This window comes from Carlito syrichta, unplaced genomic scaffold, assembly GCF_000164805.1.
Source record: "Carlito syrichta isolate Samal-C Ts95f unplaced genomic scaffold, Tarsius_syrichta-2.0.1 Scaffold302986, whole genome shotgun sequence".
Lineage (NCBI taxonomy): Eukaryota > Metazoa > Chordata > Mammalia > Primates > Tarsiidae > Carlito > Carlito syrichta.
This window is the reverse complement of record NW_007247082.1, coordinates 462,840-480,764: the sequence shown is the minus strand read 5'-3', so window position 1 is coordinate 480,764 and position 17,925 is coordinate 462,840. Positions and strand designations below refer to the sequence as shown.

At 40.6% G+C, this 17,925-nt stretch overlaps 1 protein-coding gene across 1 annotated transcript in view; it reads left to right on the top strand.

Annotated features, from left to right (window-relative positions):
* AGBL4 (ATP/GTP binding protein like 4) overlaps positions 1 to 17,925 on the top strand; it is a 157,477-nt gene that overhangs the window by 91,458 nt on the left and 48,094 nt on the right. The window contains exons 5-6 of the mRNA XM_008057388.1: positions 11,597 to 11,749; positions 14,216 to 14,378. Of these exons, the coding sequence (XP_008055579.1) occupies positions 11,597 to 11,749; positions 14,216 to 14,378 (316 nt within the window). The remainder of the gene's footprint in view (positions 1 to 11,596; positions 11,750 to 14,215; positions 14,379 to 17,925) is intronic.

The window sequence follows — 17,925 nt, the reverse complement described above, 5'->3', positions numbered from 1 at the left end:
AGGATTAATAAGTGCTTGGCATCTGGCATGTAGTAAGTCCTATATTGTTACTATTATCCTCCCTCCATAGCTCCCTAAATAGAATCCAGATCCTTCACTGCCTCTTTCTCTGAGTTCAGGATACCTGCCCCATTTATCTATCTATCTATCTATCTATCTATCTATCTATCTATCTATCTATCTATCTATCATCTATCTATCTATTCACTCAGCACTTGTTCCCTGAGTTCTTACTATGTGCCAGACCCTATGCTATACTCTGTGGATGCAGAGGTAAACCAGACATGGTCCTAGCCCTCAAAGGATTCACAGACCACAACCTCCTTCTTAAAACTTTTTTTCTGCTCATGGTTTTCATGAAGCTCACTCCCCTTGTTTTCCTCCTACATTTCTGGCCATGCCACAGTCTCCTTTGTTTCTTCCTCTAACTAAACTCTCAGCTTTAGAGGGCTCCAGGTTTAGTATCAGGGCCTCTTCTTGGTCCACACTCTCCCAGCAGTATTAAATAGCACCCCAATGCTAATGATTTCTACACTTCTTCCTTCAGTCCAGTCCTCTGCCCAGGGTTCTTTTATGAATTTAACTACCTACTTGTCACTTCCAATCTGGTATCCAATAGTCATTTCAAACTGCAGAGGCTCATAACAGGATTCTCAATTTCCCAACCACTGTCCTAGCTGGGTTCCATTCCAATCTTCTCCTTTTCTGTACACGGCACCACTGTCTCCTTCAGTTGTTCAAATCACAGACCTTTGATTCATCTTTTATTCTTTTCACATATAATCCATGCACAGGTCCTATGGATGTGTGGTCACAATATTTAACAAACATGCCCTGCTCTTCTCGACTCTACCCCCACTCCTCTAATTCAGTCTACGGTCATACACTGCATAATGACATTTTGGCCAACGGCAGACCACATGGATGATGGTGGTTCCATAAAATTATAATGGAGCTGAAAAATTTCTATTACCAGGTGATATCATGGCTGTTGTAATGTCACAGGGCAATGCTTTATTATTTTTTAAAAAAATGATAAGGATTTTTTTATGTTAATGATGTGGGGTACAATTCAGGATTAAGTATACAAGTGGTCATCATACAAGTAAAGTTTGGGCCTCCCTTTGGTCTCCACTTCTCCTGGTTTGATACAAGGTACGCTTATTGTGAGAGGACCGTAATAGAATATACCATAGACTTAGGTTAGGAGCATGCTATAACCCAATAAATATGTAATCGGCGTGTGAACAATAGCACAGCCAATTTTAGTTTTCTGTCTTAAAACATATAACTATTTAAAGTTCCAGTTATGGGAAAAACTGCAAAGCTTCAGTTATTCTTCCCTTGTCTCACTTTCCCCTTAGCAACAACCAATCAGGTGCTAGGGAGAAATCACCTAAGTTTCCAGATGTCTCTGCAACTTCCCTAGCTAGTGGGCCAAGGTCAGCCCGAGTCAGGCTAGCCAATCCTCCACGATTAAGCTGACCACCAGAGGAACTACCCAATCAAATGGTAACAAAACTGGAAAGTCCCCCCAAACTCCTCCTCCCTTTGTGTAAAAGCATAAAAGGCATCTGCTGAAGGAAATCAGGGCCTCTGAATATACTCCGCTGTGTTGGTTGTCGACAGAGGTCTAGGCTCGAGCTTGTAAATAAAGACCCTCTTGAACTTTCATCGGAATTGGCTCTTGGTGGTCTCTTGGATTGAACTTTCGGCCACTACAATTGATGTTATATGCACCCCTCTGCCACCCCAGTAGTGTCCCACTACGGCCAATCCTTTTCTTATACTATTATGGTAAATATTCAGGGTCTGCTTATGAGTGAAGCAATATGTTATTATTTATTATGATACTGGTATAAACAAAGGCTACTGCACTGCTAGTCAAATGAAAGTACAGCACTTATAATTATGTGCTGTGTATATACCTGATAATGATAATAAAGGACTTTGCTGCTGGTTTATGTATTTATTAGACTATACTTTCTATGTTCATTTTAGAATGTATTCATTCTACTTATTTTTTTTAAAAAGCTAAGTGTAAATACCCCTACGAATATCCTTCAGACGATATTCCAGAAAAAGGCATTGTTATTGCAGGAGTTGTCAACTCCATGCCTGTTATTGCCCCTGAAGACTTTCCAGTAGAACAAGATATAGGGGTGGAAGACAGTGATACTGATGATCCTGGTCATGTGTAGGCCTAGGCTCATGTTATTTCTTTGTTTTGTTTTGTTTTGTTTGGGTTGGAGTCTCACTTTGTTGCCCAGGCTGGAGTGCAGTGGAACACTCACAGCCACCACAGCCTCGACCTGCTGGGCTCAGGTAATCCTTCTGCTTCAGCCTTCCAAGTAGCTGGAACCACAGGCATGCACCATCATGCCTGGCTAATTTTTCTTGATTTATTGTAGAGGTGAGGTTTTGTCAAGTTGCCCAGGCTGGTCTTAAACCCATGGGCTCAGGCAATCCTCTCACCTCGGCCTCCTGAAGTGCTGGGATTATAGGCATGAACCACTGCACCCAACCCATGTCTTTGCTTTTAACTAAAAAGTTTAAAAAGTAAAAAACTTAAGAAAATTTAAATTAGAAAAAAAGCTTATAGAATAAGAATAAAAAAAGAAAATATTTTTGTACATCTGTACAATGTATTTGTGTTTTAAGCTGTGCTGTTACAAAATTGTCAAAAAGTAATACAAAATTTAACAATCTATAAAGTTAAAAAGTTATGGTAAGCTATGGTCGATGTATTATTAAAGAAATAAAAAAATTTGAAAAATAACTTTAGTGTGGCCTAAATATACAACGTTTACAAAGTCTACAGTAGTGTACAGTAATGTCTTAGGCCTTCACATTCACTCACAACCTGCTCACTGACTCACCCAGAGAAACTTCTAGTTCTGCAAGTTCCATACATGGTAGTGCCCTACAGAGGTAGGACACACAGGTAACATTTTTAATCTTTTATGCCATATTTTTACTGTACCTTTTCTATGTTTAGATACCCAAATACTTATCATTATGTACAGTTACCTACAGTATTCAGCATAGTAACATGCTGTACAGATTTGCAGCCTGTGAGCAATAGGCTAGACTATATAGCCTGGGTGTGTAGTGAGCTATACCATCTAGGTTTGTTTAAGTAAATCTCGGATGGTCACACAATGATGGCATCACCAAATGATGTGTTTGTCAGCCCACATCCCCATTACTGAGCAACACACAGTTCTATTATGATTGCTTGGGGGAGCTGTCTCAACTGCCTTCATTACTGTTCCACTAAAATCCATTATTCACATGATGGGTAGGGTATCTTTTTGTAGTATTCCCCAGTAAAAATGCCTTTCCACTGCACATAGGATAAACCGTAACTTCCAACTCTGGCCTATAAAGCTTTGCGTGATGTGGACCCTAAAAACCTGTCCAGGCTCACTGTCAGTGTTCATCACAATCTGACCTCTGGCCTTCCCTCTGATCTTGGAAATGCCGCACTCATCCTTGCTTAAGAGTCTTTATTTCCCCAGAATTCTCTTGCTGACTTTGTTGAATGACTGGTTCTTCCCTGATCATGCTGTCTAAAGTAGACACTTCCACTGTCCACTCTGTTATTCACCATCCTTGACTCATCTTAGTGCATTTCTGGTCTGTATCACAATCTTCAGTTCCCTTGCTCATAAAAAACAGTGTTTATGGTCTGTCATCCTCACCTGAATGTTAGCTTCTTAAAGACAGGAGTCTTGTTCACCCCCAGGTCCTATGATAGCACTGGGAACATCGTAGGTTCAAAGTAGATATTTCTCAAATGAATGAATAGATCAATAAACTGGACAATAAATACTTTAACAGAGAGATATGCCAGGTTGCTATCCCTGGGAGAGTAAAGGAAGGCATTTCTGTCAAGGGCCCATTGGGATGGATGGTGAGTAATGAGCAAGATGTCCTAGGTGGGGAAAGAGAGGGAGGGGATGAGCATTCCCACCTGAAGGAATAGACACAAAAGCCCAGAGTAGGAGAATGTGAATGTGCTTTAAGTTACTGGTGGTCCTGGAAGGTTGCAGTGCAGGATGAAGAGATGCAGGAGGTGAAGTGCCTGTGGCCCACCCTCTTGGTTTCCTGGGCCACTCTCTGGATTTCTTATGTAACAGTTCCTCTTTTAGTTCCCTTGATTTATCACATCTCATTTTGTGGCAGGAATTTCTGCCCAGCCACATTTAGAACCTACCTGAGGAAGGCTTAACTGTGCCATTTCAGAAATATATACTATGAATTATGAAGGATATTTAAATTATTTTATTTATTTGATTTTCTTGACTCTTATTAAAGTGAAGAGTCCTCAATTTTTCTGAAAAATTTTTCTTCCTGCCTTAAGACATGTGTCCCAACTTCCAGCAATAGTTTTCCCTTCTTAAACAATAGACAGGGAGATATTATAGTTGATAACAACAAAAGAATGGGTTTGGGACATTTTTGCCTCCATCCCAATGGGGAAAACATCTTCTCAGGGCAAATCTTAAGCAAAAATGTACCTGGAAGTTCTTCAGCATTGTTTGCTCCTCCCACACACATATCTTAGTGCCTCTTTGCAGGGTCAAAGGCGACCATCTTAGTCCCCAGAATTCACAGTCCTTCAGCTCAGAGATGAAGGAAGCTGCGTGGCACTTGCCTTTCTGGGACAGGTAATTGCCTTGGTAGACTTACGCTCTGGAGAGGCAGCAGGATGCAGGGTGAGGGGCCTTATAGCCAGACGCCTGGGTTTCCTAGCTCTGCCATATCTTGCTGTGTAATCCCGGGCAAGTTACTTAAGCTCTCTGAGCGTCAGTTTCCTTCTGTGTGAAACAGGAATAATAATAAAGCTCACGCTTCTCAACTTGCCATTATCCCTGCCTAAACTTCAGTTTCTTCTTCATCACTAAGCCTGAAATAAAACTCCTCTGTCCTTCCTGGATTAGATTGCCCTGGACTGCCCATCCTTCATTGGACTGAATATAAGATACATTTTGAAGCGCCACCCAAATGTGAAGGAGTCAGCACCACATCAGAGCACCAAGCTCAGGTTCTGGCCCATACCAAGTAAGATGAAGCAGGGAAACAGCTCAGAACGTAGACAGAAAGCCCATTTCCTCCCTGGTGTCTAGGAGGAAGCAAACTCCACACTAAATTATGTTGCAAATATGCCCCAAGGTAGTTTTAATTTTATTGGCACTGATTTTAATTTACTCTTTAGGCCCCTGATTGCAGGATGAGCTGTTGGCTGCTGGCAAGGGGACAGCCCTTCATCACTCGGTTTTAATTAAGGTTCTTAAGTTTGGAAGGAAAGAACAGAGATGCTTCCCTCACCACCTTCTATTCTCATTCTCAAATTGTAATTAAGGTTCCTGTATTAATGGCACACCCCTTGCTCTCCCACGGCCACAGAAAAGTACTTTGTTTTACTACTGGAAAAACTTAAGATATATTTGTTCATTCATTAATTCACCCATTCTTCCAATTTTCATATTCATTCCTTTGTCAACTTTTAATGATTACCTACCACATACCAGGCCTTATCCTGGTTCTGCTGATTAAAAAAATAAACAATATATGATCCCTGCCCTTAAAGAGCTCACTTTCTAGTGGGAGATGAAAATAAAGAATTTTTATATCATGTGGTAAGTGTTATGAGAGAGAAATGTACCTTGAATTATGAAAGCCCAGAGAAGGCTGTTAACTCAGCCTGAGGGATACAATAAAGCATTTTGAATTGAGATTTTGTACTAGTCAAGATTAATAACATTAATTTTTATATTAAACAATCCCCAGATCTCAGTGGCTTAATACAGTGAAGTTTCATTTCTCTCTCACATCACAGTCTGACACAGGTCAAGTGGCTCTCTTGGCTGTTTTCCTCTAAGTGTTGATTCAGGGGCACAGGCTTCTTCCTTCTTATGATACCTTTGTTTTTGCATGTAGCTTCCACACAAAAGCGCAAAAGAGAATGTGGTGGTTGTGTATGAGCTTTATGGGTAGGCCTGGAAGTTGACAACATTGTCCACATTCCATTTGATCCCAACCAATGGGTTGGAAATGTCTCCCATGGCCCAGGAAAAGGAAATGGGATAAAAGAGCATCTGTTCAGTTTCTGCCTTAAATTTTAAGGTTGGGTCAGGGTTAACTAGAGAAAGAACTAGATAGAATATATTCCAGGAAGACAGTGTATGTAAATGTAGAGATGGAAGACATGAGCAAAGTAGTTCAAGGTACTCCAGCTACTATTAGAGCAGAAGTGAGTCTGGGGACAGGGACTAAGTCACGTGTGGCCTCTTAAAATATAATTAATGGGCCTGAACTCTATTCTGTATGTAATAGGGAACTGTAGAACAGTTTTAACTATGAAAGTTATATAGTTTTTGTTTGCATTTAAAATGCTCATTTGGAAGCAGCAAGAAAACCACTTAGTAAGTTTTTGTAGTAGATCAAATAAGAGATGATGGGGATTTAGAGTAGATATGGACTTTATCCTCAAGGAAATCATAGGAGATGTATTTGACAGTCATATTAGGCATACAGTAACCAGTACTGATATTAAGGCCCAAGCAAGAAGTTGTAAGAAGGATGAGAGCTATTTTAACTGAAGATGAAAAGAATACGTGAAATGTTTAAGGAAGTAATATGTCCTCTATCTCCCCATTGACCATTTTTGGGAGAATTGAGACACAATGAAGAGTTACTTCTTGCCTATGGCCACAGATTATGCTAACTTTAGAACCAGAACTACAGTCTCTGCTTCTGCCTTAATGCTTCATTATAACTGAGCCAACAAAAGGTCTTAAACCCAGTTTAGGAAAAATAAATAAATAACAGGATGCTGTTGAAATTAATATCTGTTTATACATCTGAATATGTGTAATAAAGAAGAAGAAGAACAGAAACCCCAAATTAAGACCCTATTCATAAATTTCCTAAACGGTTTTCTACTCTGTTTCCAGCCCCCTAGAATCTCAGGGTAGGAAAGGATCTTAAAAATTAACCAATCCTTTACATTGTTTTGAGGTTACTAGTCAATGCAGTTAGACATGAAAAAGAAATTATAAGTATAAAACTAAAAAAGAGGAGATAAATTATTATGTATGGATTACATGGAAAGTACTGTCCCTTTATTTACCCCTCTTCCCCAGACATTCTCAGTTCCTTGCTGTTTCTCAAACATGCCAAGTGCAAGTGACTTTTGTATTTACTTCTTCTGCCTGGCAGACTCTTCCGCTGGTATCCTCAAGGCTAACTCTCCTGCTTCATTCAAGTCTCTCATTTTTTAAAGAACCTCTATTACTTTCTGTTCCCTTACCCTACTTTATTTATCTCCATGGCATTAATACTTTGTGACATTGTATGTATTTATTAATTGATTTGTTTATTTTCCTTCTCTCATCATAAAATATAAACTCTTTGAGAGAAGTCTTCTATTGTGTTCATTGTTATATATGTAGTGCCCAGAATACTTCCTGGCACATATTCCCAGTGCCTAAAACACTGTCTGATACATAGTAGGTATTCAGTAACTATTTGCTGAATAATAAACACATGAAAGCCCAAGAAAACCAGAAGAGAAATTATAACAAATAATAATAGAACTAATGGAGTATCTGGGTACAATCTTCATATGAGAAAACAAAAGCCTTTATATTTACAGAGAACTACTAGTTACAAGATTTAATGTAAGAAAACATCACATTTGCAACAGCAACAAAAAATATAAACTGCTTGGGCATAAAAAACAAATAAGTGTTCAGGGTCTATATGGAAAAAAAAACTTTAAAAACTCCCTGATGTACCCAAAAGAAAACTTGAATAAATAGGAAGTCAAAACATTCTTGGATAGGAAGTTTCAAAGCCACAAGAGTCCATTTTTCCTAGACTAATATGCAAATTTAATGATTATATTACAAATATTGAGAATATTGATAAGATTTTTGGGGAGTGGGGAAAACTAAACAAGCTAATTACAAAGATCACACAGAAAAATGTGCAAAAAAATTCATGAACGTTCAGAAAAGGAAGAATAATGAGGTGATAATAGTCTTCCAAATATTAAAATATGTTACAAGCAGAAAAGAATTAAAACCATGTGGTGCTGACACATAATAGACAAATGATTAGAACAGGATGTAAAGTTTAAAAATAAACCCAAATACAGACAAAAATGTACATGATATATATGGCTTTCCAAGTCAGTGGGGAAAAGAGGTGTAATTCAATAAATGGTGTTGGAATAAGAAAATTTAATCCTTGCATCGCATTCTACATTTAAGTAAATTGAAATTGAAACAAAATATGTAAAAATAAATAACAAAACAATAAAATAGAAGAAACAATGCAATATTCTGCTCAAAAACCAAGAAAGAAAAGGTTGAAATATCTATGTAAAAACTTAGCATTTTTATGGAAAATGTACTAGCAAAAGTAAAGTAAAAAAAAAATGACAAAAATGTTTTATGCCACACATAAAGGCTGATTAATCTATTATATAGCTCTTATATGTTTATTAGCAACGAAGTCCAACAATCCAACATTTTTTTAATGGTCAAAGGAATTGAACAGATAGTTCTTAGAAAAGAAAATGCAAATAGTTTTGAACATATAAAAAGATGCTTAACCATATCATAAAAGATAATTATATAGTTCTAAGAGAAATTTAGATTAAAACAAATGTTAGATATTATTTTTCACCCATCAATTTGGCAAATACGAAAAAGTTTGATTCCACCCATGTTGTCAAGATAATGGAGAAAGAGACACTACAATACACTGGGAGTGTACTGGCCCTTTTAAGGTCTGTAAACATTTATGAGAATTGCAAATGCACATGGGATCCAAAAATTCCACTTCTCGGAGTTTATTTTACTTATAATTGTATATGTGTGAAATAATGTAAATACAAAATCTATCTCTAAGACTCTTTTTGTAACATGAAAAGATTTGAAATACCTTAAATGTCTGTCAGTAGGGAACTGGCTAGTCTATATGTTGCTGTTAAAAAGAATGATGTAAGCCGGGATCAGTGGCTCAGCCTGTAATCCTGCGCCTTTGGGAGGCTGAGGTGAGTGGATTGCCTGAGCCCGCAGGTTCAAGACCCGCCTGGGCAGCGAGACCTCATCTCTACAATAAATCAAAAAAATCAGCCGGGCGTGGTAGCGCATGCCTGTAATTCCAGCTATTCGGAAGGCTGAGGTGGAAGGATCGCCAGAGCCCAGCAGGTCGAGGCTGCAGTGGCCGGGAGCGGCCACCGCACTCTGGTCTGGGTGACAGAGTAAGACTCCAACTCAAAAAAAAAAAAAGAATGATGTAACACACTTTATGTACTGATGAAGAATCACCTCCAAGATATATTCAGAGAAAAAAAGCAGATATGAATAGTGTGTTTAGGGTGCTACCATTTGTTATCTTGTGTGTGGAGGAAAGAGTGAGGTGCCTTTACTTGTATATTCACAGACCATCTCTGGAAGGATACATGCAAACCTGATAACGTTAATAGCCTCTGGGGAGTAAAACTGTGTGATTAGAGGAGAGGGGGAAATGGAGATTTTTTACTTGTATAAACTGTTTCATACCTTTGGCTTTTGGAGCATAGAAATCAATTAATATAATTCAGTTTTTGGTTATTTAAAGTGAAGTCACATCAACTGCCAGGTGTCAGGACCGGGGCAGTGGAAGCCGCTGAAAAATGATTATCGGAAAAAAATGTAACAAAATTACACTTGTACCCCACAAACTTATACAAATAGAAAAAAAATTTTAATTTAAAAATGTTTGAGAAAAGAAAAAGAGAAGCCAGCCTCTAATTCTTGCTTCTTCACTAACTTGCCGGCCAGTTTTAAGTAAGCAACTTTCCCACGCAAGGCTGATCTGAGAACGGTCAGAGAAACTGGTTTCCAAGGCCTTCTCTAGCTCTGACATCCAGAGATATAAACTACAGCTTTTCCTTACCCATTTTAAAGATCATCTTTCTACCTCCTCCTTTCCTCTGCAGCTCATCAAAAGCTCAAAGGAAAAGACAGACAATTGAAGAAAATAAAATTGCGAAGATGACTTTTATAGGGCTCCTGTTGAATCATTGTGTATTCCACCTCCAAAGCTGAAAATGATGAGTTTAATATCACACAGAGCAGTGCATCCTGTGTCTCTCAAAAGACAGCTTATGCTATCCAGAGAACTGGAAGCTCGGCAAGACATAATTTTTCACTCCAACTCTGAGGCAAATGAAATGACAGTCATTGAGCCCACATTCTAGAAGCAACATGGTTTTCATTTGATTTTAACTTCGTTTGAAACTGTCCCAAGGAGAGAGAATCCGTCTAAATGTGCACTTTTCTTCTTTCCCAGGACTACATGCTAGAAAGGGGATGGAAAGAAGACCAGGTTTGCCTTGACTGTTTTTAGTTTTGGCCATTGATGATGACAAGTTAATCGTGCTGGGGGCAGGAGGCCTAGGTGGCAGTCCTAGTTATTCCATGAGCTTGGGCAAGTCTTCTCCCATTTGGGTCCTCTGTTACTCTCAGAAAGAATTAACAGATTAAAATTGGGTTTATATGTAGGAAGAGAAGGTGGGACTTGAGGGACATTGAATATCTAATGGCTTAAAAATTCCCTAGTTGTTGGCAGTCCATTACAGTATCTGGAGTAACTTTCTGGGATGGTTTATTCAATCATTCTACATATAGTTACTGAGCATCCTTCACTTACAGGCGCTTGGCTTTTTACAGACAATCTTCCTACCTTCAGGGAAGATTAACAAATAATACTATATCAAGCAAGGAAGTGCATTAAATATGTGTAAGTAAAGAGCAGAGAAAGACTAGTCAACGTCATCTTTACAGATTGCAAAGTCTTCTTTCCCTCATGCACTATTTATATATTCTAGGGGAGTAGGTGTGGCATCATTAAACAAGGGTAAATAAGACTTCATATGTAAATGACCCGGAATAGTGTCTGGTATGCATTATATATACAGTAAATGATACCAATTATTATTTTGTTCTTTATATCATCAAGCAAGATAGTAATTATTATGCTGTGTTTGATTCCTACTATAACTCTCTGATATTGGAATTAAAATATTCACTTTTTAGATAAGAACACTGAGGCTCAAAGTGGAGAATGATTTATATCAAGCCCCCTGACTAGAAATGGCCAAGTTGGGGCAAAACTGCAAGCGGGCCCAAAGTAATTACAATTGTGTTACCTAGAAGTTTTTTCTCATTAATCAGAGGGATAAATTTCACTTTTGTCTAGTCATGAATGTGTTAACTGATCTGGGTAAGTAACGTCATGACTTAACCCATCAAAAACCTCACTTCTTCAGAAGATCTCTAAAGAGGGATGCTAATGGTGATGCTTTCAGACACTGAGGGCAGACGATGTTAAAAGTAAGGAGACACTGATCCTCATCTGTCTCAACCCCTCCAACTGCATTGCCAGTGACTGCTAAAGCTGCTGACAGATAGGGCCAGCTTGAAAGGAAATGTGTGTGTGTGTGTGTGTGTGTGTGTGTGTGTGTGTGTGTCTGGTCCCTTTAAGGCAAGCTCTGAAGCCCAGACTTCTCATTTGTTGTCCTCTCTCTCAACAGAAAACAAGTCTGGAGTTCTATATTGACATCCACGCCCACTCCACCATGATGAATGGCTTCATGTACGGCAACATCTTTGAAGATGAGGAACGGTTCCAGAGGCAGGCTATCTTCCCCAAGCTTCTCTGCCAGAATGCTGAGGACTTTTCCTATGTATGTCAGGGTCTCTCTCTTAGTCAACCTCAGTCCCCCACATCCCCGCCTCCCTGTCTTCCTTCTCCTTCAGCTCATTTTACTTTAAGCTCCACGCCTATGCCTACTCTGCAACAAGTTTTGCATGGGTGATGAAGATAGAGGTAAACAGGCCACTCCCATGCCCTTAAGCCGCTCATTGCCACTCAGGAAGGGAGACCCTTTAAAAGGTAGACTTTGGTCTGGTGAAGGAGCTGGCATTTCTTTGGTGGATCTAACTCCAGCATTAACAAGACAGTGGCTCACTGAGCACCTACCACAAGCCAGACCCTGGCTTTTCCAATTCTTTTCATCCCTGGCTTAGGGTCTGCTTTCACCCACTCCAATTCTTTTCATATGAGCACAACACATCTGCTGAAGGGGGTCATTCACCCACTATTTTCTTCCTCTATGACTCCTTCTCAGTCTCAATTTCTTTGCAATTCCTAGGTGGCAGTTTTTCTGCCCGGCCTACATCATAACTTCCTGGAAGGACAAATGCAGTTATAGATATGAAAGTAGTTTGCAGTCAGTAAAGACCTCAACTGACTCCAGGGATGGTTACTGTTACTACCTGCCTCACCTACTGAGGAGGACTGGAGGGGCTGTGGGGTGGGAATACCTCATAGCAAAAGCAATATTGGAAAAGGGCGGGGAGAGAAGGTAAGGAGGGGGATCGACATGTGGTGTGGAGACATGGGAGAGAGTTTTTGCACATATTCCTTTGTTTTGGTTCTAAATTTTTAGGGGCTTGTTATTTTCATGGGGCCAGAGGGGGAGAAGACTACAAAAGTCATAGCAATTTCTGAAGTTGATGAACTGAAAACTCACCTGCCCATTGCTTCAGGCCTGGACATTAGTGGTGGTGATGAATTTCTCAGGGCAGTAAGATGCACTTTGAATCCCAGAACCTTTGACTATCAGATGAGAAAAGGAACCAGGGGATTATTTAACCACTCCCCTTTTTACACCCAAGAGTAAAGTGTAGCCTCAGAAATGTCTAGTGCATGGTTACCCAGTATTTAGTGGGTGGCTTTCCATTTGCAACTTTGGGACAGAAGCAACCATACTTGTTTCTATATGAATCGCCATGGGATGACCAGCCCTGTCTTTTTGAAACCACTGCAATTTGAGAGCAGACTGTGAACTCCTTAGTCTAGGTTTACCGGAAGCCTGGGCCACAGGCTTCAGAGACTTCTTCATGGGGATGAGGTTTCCAGGGACTACAAAAGGAACAGTCTAGGAGCCTTACTTCTGGGCTTGTCTCTTGATGTTCCTGCTATTACAGCCTCCTTAAGAGCTCAGGGATAGAGTCAAGGTCATCTATCTTAGTCCAATTGCTGTCTTTTCTCTGATCCTCAGTGCCCAACTCTAAAAAAGGAAAGTCGAATTTCACTAAATGGATTTCAAAGGTCCTTTCAGATCTGATGTTCTATGATTTCCTGATCTTTTCCTTTACCTCAACATACATACACACACACATACACACACACATTTTTCTATTTTTTTCACTGTCTTTTTATAGCTTTCTTTTGTTTCTGCTTTCTTTCTCATTTCTCTCTTATCTCCTGCTGAATAAGATATACACTCTCTTATTAAAACCACAGTCTGTTCATTTACTTAAATTTCCATGTGTTAGCATAGAATGCCCTTCTAACTTCAAGTGCACTGGCTCTCACAACTCTGTAAAAGAGATCATCACTCCACTTTACAGATGAGGAAACTGAAGCCAAGACAAATAAGGCGACTCAACTGATGTCACACAATCAGTAGGTAACAGAGCATGCTTTTGAACAGATGGCTTGAAACTCTGACCTGCTTGCTCTTTTCTCCCTCTATCCACTGTGATGGGTGCTGTCGACATCTTAGTGAGGAAGCAGCCATGCTCTCTGCTCTCTGGTGATGCTGAACCCAAGTTCAGCTATCCCTTATGGAGAGGGAACCACTGGGGTGTCTGCCATTCAGTCCTTATTCAAAGTTGTGCTGTATCACACTTGCTTCACCTCTGTGAGCCTCAGTTTCCTCATCTACAGAGAGGCAAAATGTCAACACATACTTCAAGGGGTTATTTTGAAGCCTACATGAGACACTACATGGGGAAGAATATTATAAAGTTAAAAGAACTGCCCAAATTTTATGATTGACATCAAAATATAGTTGTTTCTTGTTCTCTGTCTACTTTTCCGTGCTCCATCTGTCCCCATTCAAATTTCCACAGATATTTTTTGAGTGGCAGTTACTGTGCCTCTAGAATTCTGCTTGATGTTTTCATTTAATTATGTTTATTTATTTATCTAATCAGTCCTCATAATAATCATGTGATGCGGGATTAAAATCCCACTTTTCAGATGAGGTAGTTGAGACCCAGAGGTGTTGTAAGATTAGCTCATGACCCAGTAGCCAACAGGTGCCCAGTCCTGACTCTCCCTTTCTGCTTGTCTTCCACAGTCCAGCACATCCTTTAACAGGGATGCTGTGAAAGCAGGAACTGGCCGTCGCTTCCTCGGCGGACTCCTGGACCACACTTCCTATTGCTATACGCTGGAGGTCTCCTTCTACAGCTACATCATCGGGGGCACCACGGCAGCTGTGCCCTACACTGAAGAAGCCTGTATCCTTGACTGGTCCTGGGCCAACACAATTCCAGGCCAGAGTATCCAGGTCTGGCTGGTCAAGAATTAGGTAGCCTGTTCAGGTAAGGGCTGAGACTCAGGGGTGAAGATGGAGGTGGTTGGTTCTGCTGGTGGCATCTTTGGATTGTCCAATTTGCCCCTTTCCTTCACATCAGCACTCCCAACTGCCTCTACTGCACCCCAAGTTTTCCCCAGACCACCTGGGTCCACAACCTGCCCCTGTCTTACGCTTCTTCCACCTCTCTTCCCTCGCCTCTGTCTCAGGAGGCAATGAGTCTTCTGCCATCTAAGGTAAGTGAGTCCACAGGCTGGGTGACCTCAGGGTTGCTGTGGAAGAATTTGATGACCTTGACTCCTTCTAACCGGGATCAAATAAAACTATCTTTTCTTTTTCATCTTCTGTCCTCCTGTGCTCTCACTTTTTGACTTTCTCTTCTCTCTATCCACTATTTTTCCTTCTACTTATTTTTTCTTTCTTTGTCTCCTCTCCTATATCTCCCTCCTCACCTGTCTTGTGCTTTTCTCTCCCTGCTTCTTATTTCCCCCCTCTTCCTCTCCTGTATCCTCGCTTCTTCCCATCCTCCTTCTCTCTCTCTCTCTCTCTCTCTCTCTCTCTCTGTGTCTCCCCTCTGTCTTCCCTGTCTTACTCCCTCATCCTCGTTACATATTTCTCTTTGCCTTTGTATTTTCTTTGACAAATTGCTTTTCCTCTTAGTTTCCTCATAAAGTGTCTCTGAAAACTCCCAAGTTTGTCATGATAAAATTAAAGGTTGCTTTCTAGCTTGCTTAATTTTTAGGGATTATTTGGTAATTCTAGTTTCCCAAGTGTTGATTTTTTATTTTATTTATTTATTTTTTATTTTTTTGGAGATGTGGTCCTGTTATGTTGTCCAGGCTGATCTCAAACTCCTGGGCTCAAGCGATCATCCTGCCTTAGCTTCCCAAAGTGCTGGGATTACAAGCATGAGCCACTGTACCTGGCCCCAAGTTTTGATTTTAATTTCAAGGTCACTGCATCAGAGCTGTAACAGACTGCGGGAGATTCTGATTTCTTTTAGTCTTTTGTTTTTTGATTGATGTATTTTTCCTTTCTTAACATTTAGTTTTCTCAGAGAAGGAATTACAGTTGAGGGAGGAGAAAGGAGCCTTACATGAAATGAATTCTATTTGTATGCAAATTCCCCCTCCCTTTAAGTAGAAATGCTCCTTTTAGCCTTTCTTCAACCCTTGGTGAGTGTTTATGACGTTTCCACCATACTCTGCACAGAAAAACCTCCTTTTGGATAGCCTTAGGATTAGTCCAGTCAGCCAGTTGCAACCTGGTGGCTCTGGGGGCTCTAATTACCTTGCCAGGAACATGGGAGGCAGGGTGATGCAATGGGTAGACCAGGTGATAGAGCAGTGCTCCAGATCCCATATGACACTGGAGAAGTTATGATAAAAATTGAGAGTCCCCTCTTTACAGTCACCAAGGTCAAGACAGTCATCTTGAAGTCAGCTTTATTATCCACCTGACTCAGCAAGGTCAAGGGAGCAGGTTCTGCTCTAAGGCAGAGGGGTCCATGGTTTCCAAAGTTCTGGTCATCTTTTATGCACCACATGGTCTCTCTCCACCACTGCCCCCCCCCCACCCTATCCATGCATTTGATGAAGCGTGACTAATGACTTCTCCAGAATCTGCAAACTCCTATTATACATGCATTGGTCTCATTTCACACTATGCCTGCTTTAGCTCTTCCACAATATTGAAGTAAAAGCACAGGGAGTTGCCTGGAATTAGAGTTTGGGTTTGTACACCAAAGGGAATTCTGTAACCCTTATTATCAATGAGATACAAGTTCCCTAGAGGATACCTGTGTTGAGTTTGTTGTTTGTTTGAGTCCAATTTGAAGGACTCTTCTGTCCTTTCTTAGCACCTTTGACATAATTTTATGTTAGAAGTAAAAGTATTTCTTAGCCTCCCCTCAGGTCAGGCCCAGGGCTTCCACCCCTCAACACCCAATCCTCATCCTTCAAAAGTAAACACAACCAAGCACAGTGGCTCACCCCTATAACCCCAGCACTTTGAGAAGCTAAAGAGGGAGGACTGCTTGAACCCAAAAGCTTGAGACCAGCCTAGACAACATGGTGAGACCCTGCCTCTTCAAAAAAAAAAAAAAATTAGCCTGGTGTGATGGCACATGGCTCTAGTCTCAGCTATTCAGCAGGTTGAGGCAGAAGGATCGCCTAAGCCCAGGAAGTCGAGGCTGCTGCAGTGAGTTGTGATTGCGCCACTGCCCTCTATACTCCATCCTGGGTGACACAGTGAGACTCTGACTCAAAAAAAAAAAAAAAGTAAGCACATCACTAGTACATGCCAGGAATTATGGTACCTAGAGTAAAATACTGAACAGGAAGGCACGTTTCTTACTCACAGAGTTTTGGTCTACTTGGGGAGACAGACAAAGAAAGAGACATTTATAGTATATATGATACGATACATTCTGTAGTGGAGAAATTCCAGAAGGCTATGAGATATTTTCATTTAGCAAATATATATTGAGTGCCCGTCAGAAGTCTAGTAAAGTTCTAGGCACAGGGAATGTGGCAGTGAACATACTAAAGACAAAAATGTCTTTACATGAGGGTAAGAAGGAACTCACACATAGTCCTGGGAGTCAGGGAAGGCTTCTCAGTGGAAAAGACATCTAAGCTGAGTTTTTAAGATTGAGTAGAAAGTAGCCACAATAGGTTAGGATGTGTTGTTGGGGGAGAACATTGCAGATTAGAGGAGAGGAAAGCAGATGTAGGCAGGGGATGCGAGTGGTCCAGTTTGGCTGAAGGACTTCAGACACAAGAGGTAAGTCTGGAGACTGTCAGGAGTTTGAACTTGAACATGAAGGCAGTGAAGAGCGTTACAAGGATTTTTAACAGGGATAAAATCCACTCTGGTTACAGTGGAAGGTATAGATTGGAGGGACCAAGGCTGTAGGCAGGGATTAGGAGACTGTTGTGACAATCCAGGTGGGAGATAATTCAGGAAAAGACTGGGGTGGTGACTGTGGAATATTTAGAATATGTAACTAAGAAGACTTGGTAATTGCTTGTATGGGAGTGGCAGTGGAGAACAGGAACTAGTGACTGGGAAGAGTTATAGGCTATTTACAAACTGAGCAGGTCATGGTGCTGAGGGGCTCACCCTGCCTGGTTTTGTCATCCTGAAGATGAGAAGAGGAAACTGGAATTGCATCAGGTACTCTCAGGCCAACTCAACATACTCAAGGGTGATTTAACCTGAGTCCTGTTTGAAATACATTAAAAAAAGAAAAATGCTCATCTCATAACAGAGGGAGACTTCAGGCAGACAGATTGTGATCTGTGTTGGCTGCCAGCTCCGTGTCCCAATCAGAAAAAGAAATTACATGGTCTGATGGGAATGGCAATATGGTCTGGGAGAAAGAGTCCTCTAGACTGGGAGTCATGAGACCTGGATTCCGATGGCACCACCAACATCATCCCAGAGAGCACCAACCCTTCAGCAAGTCA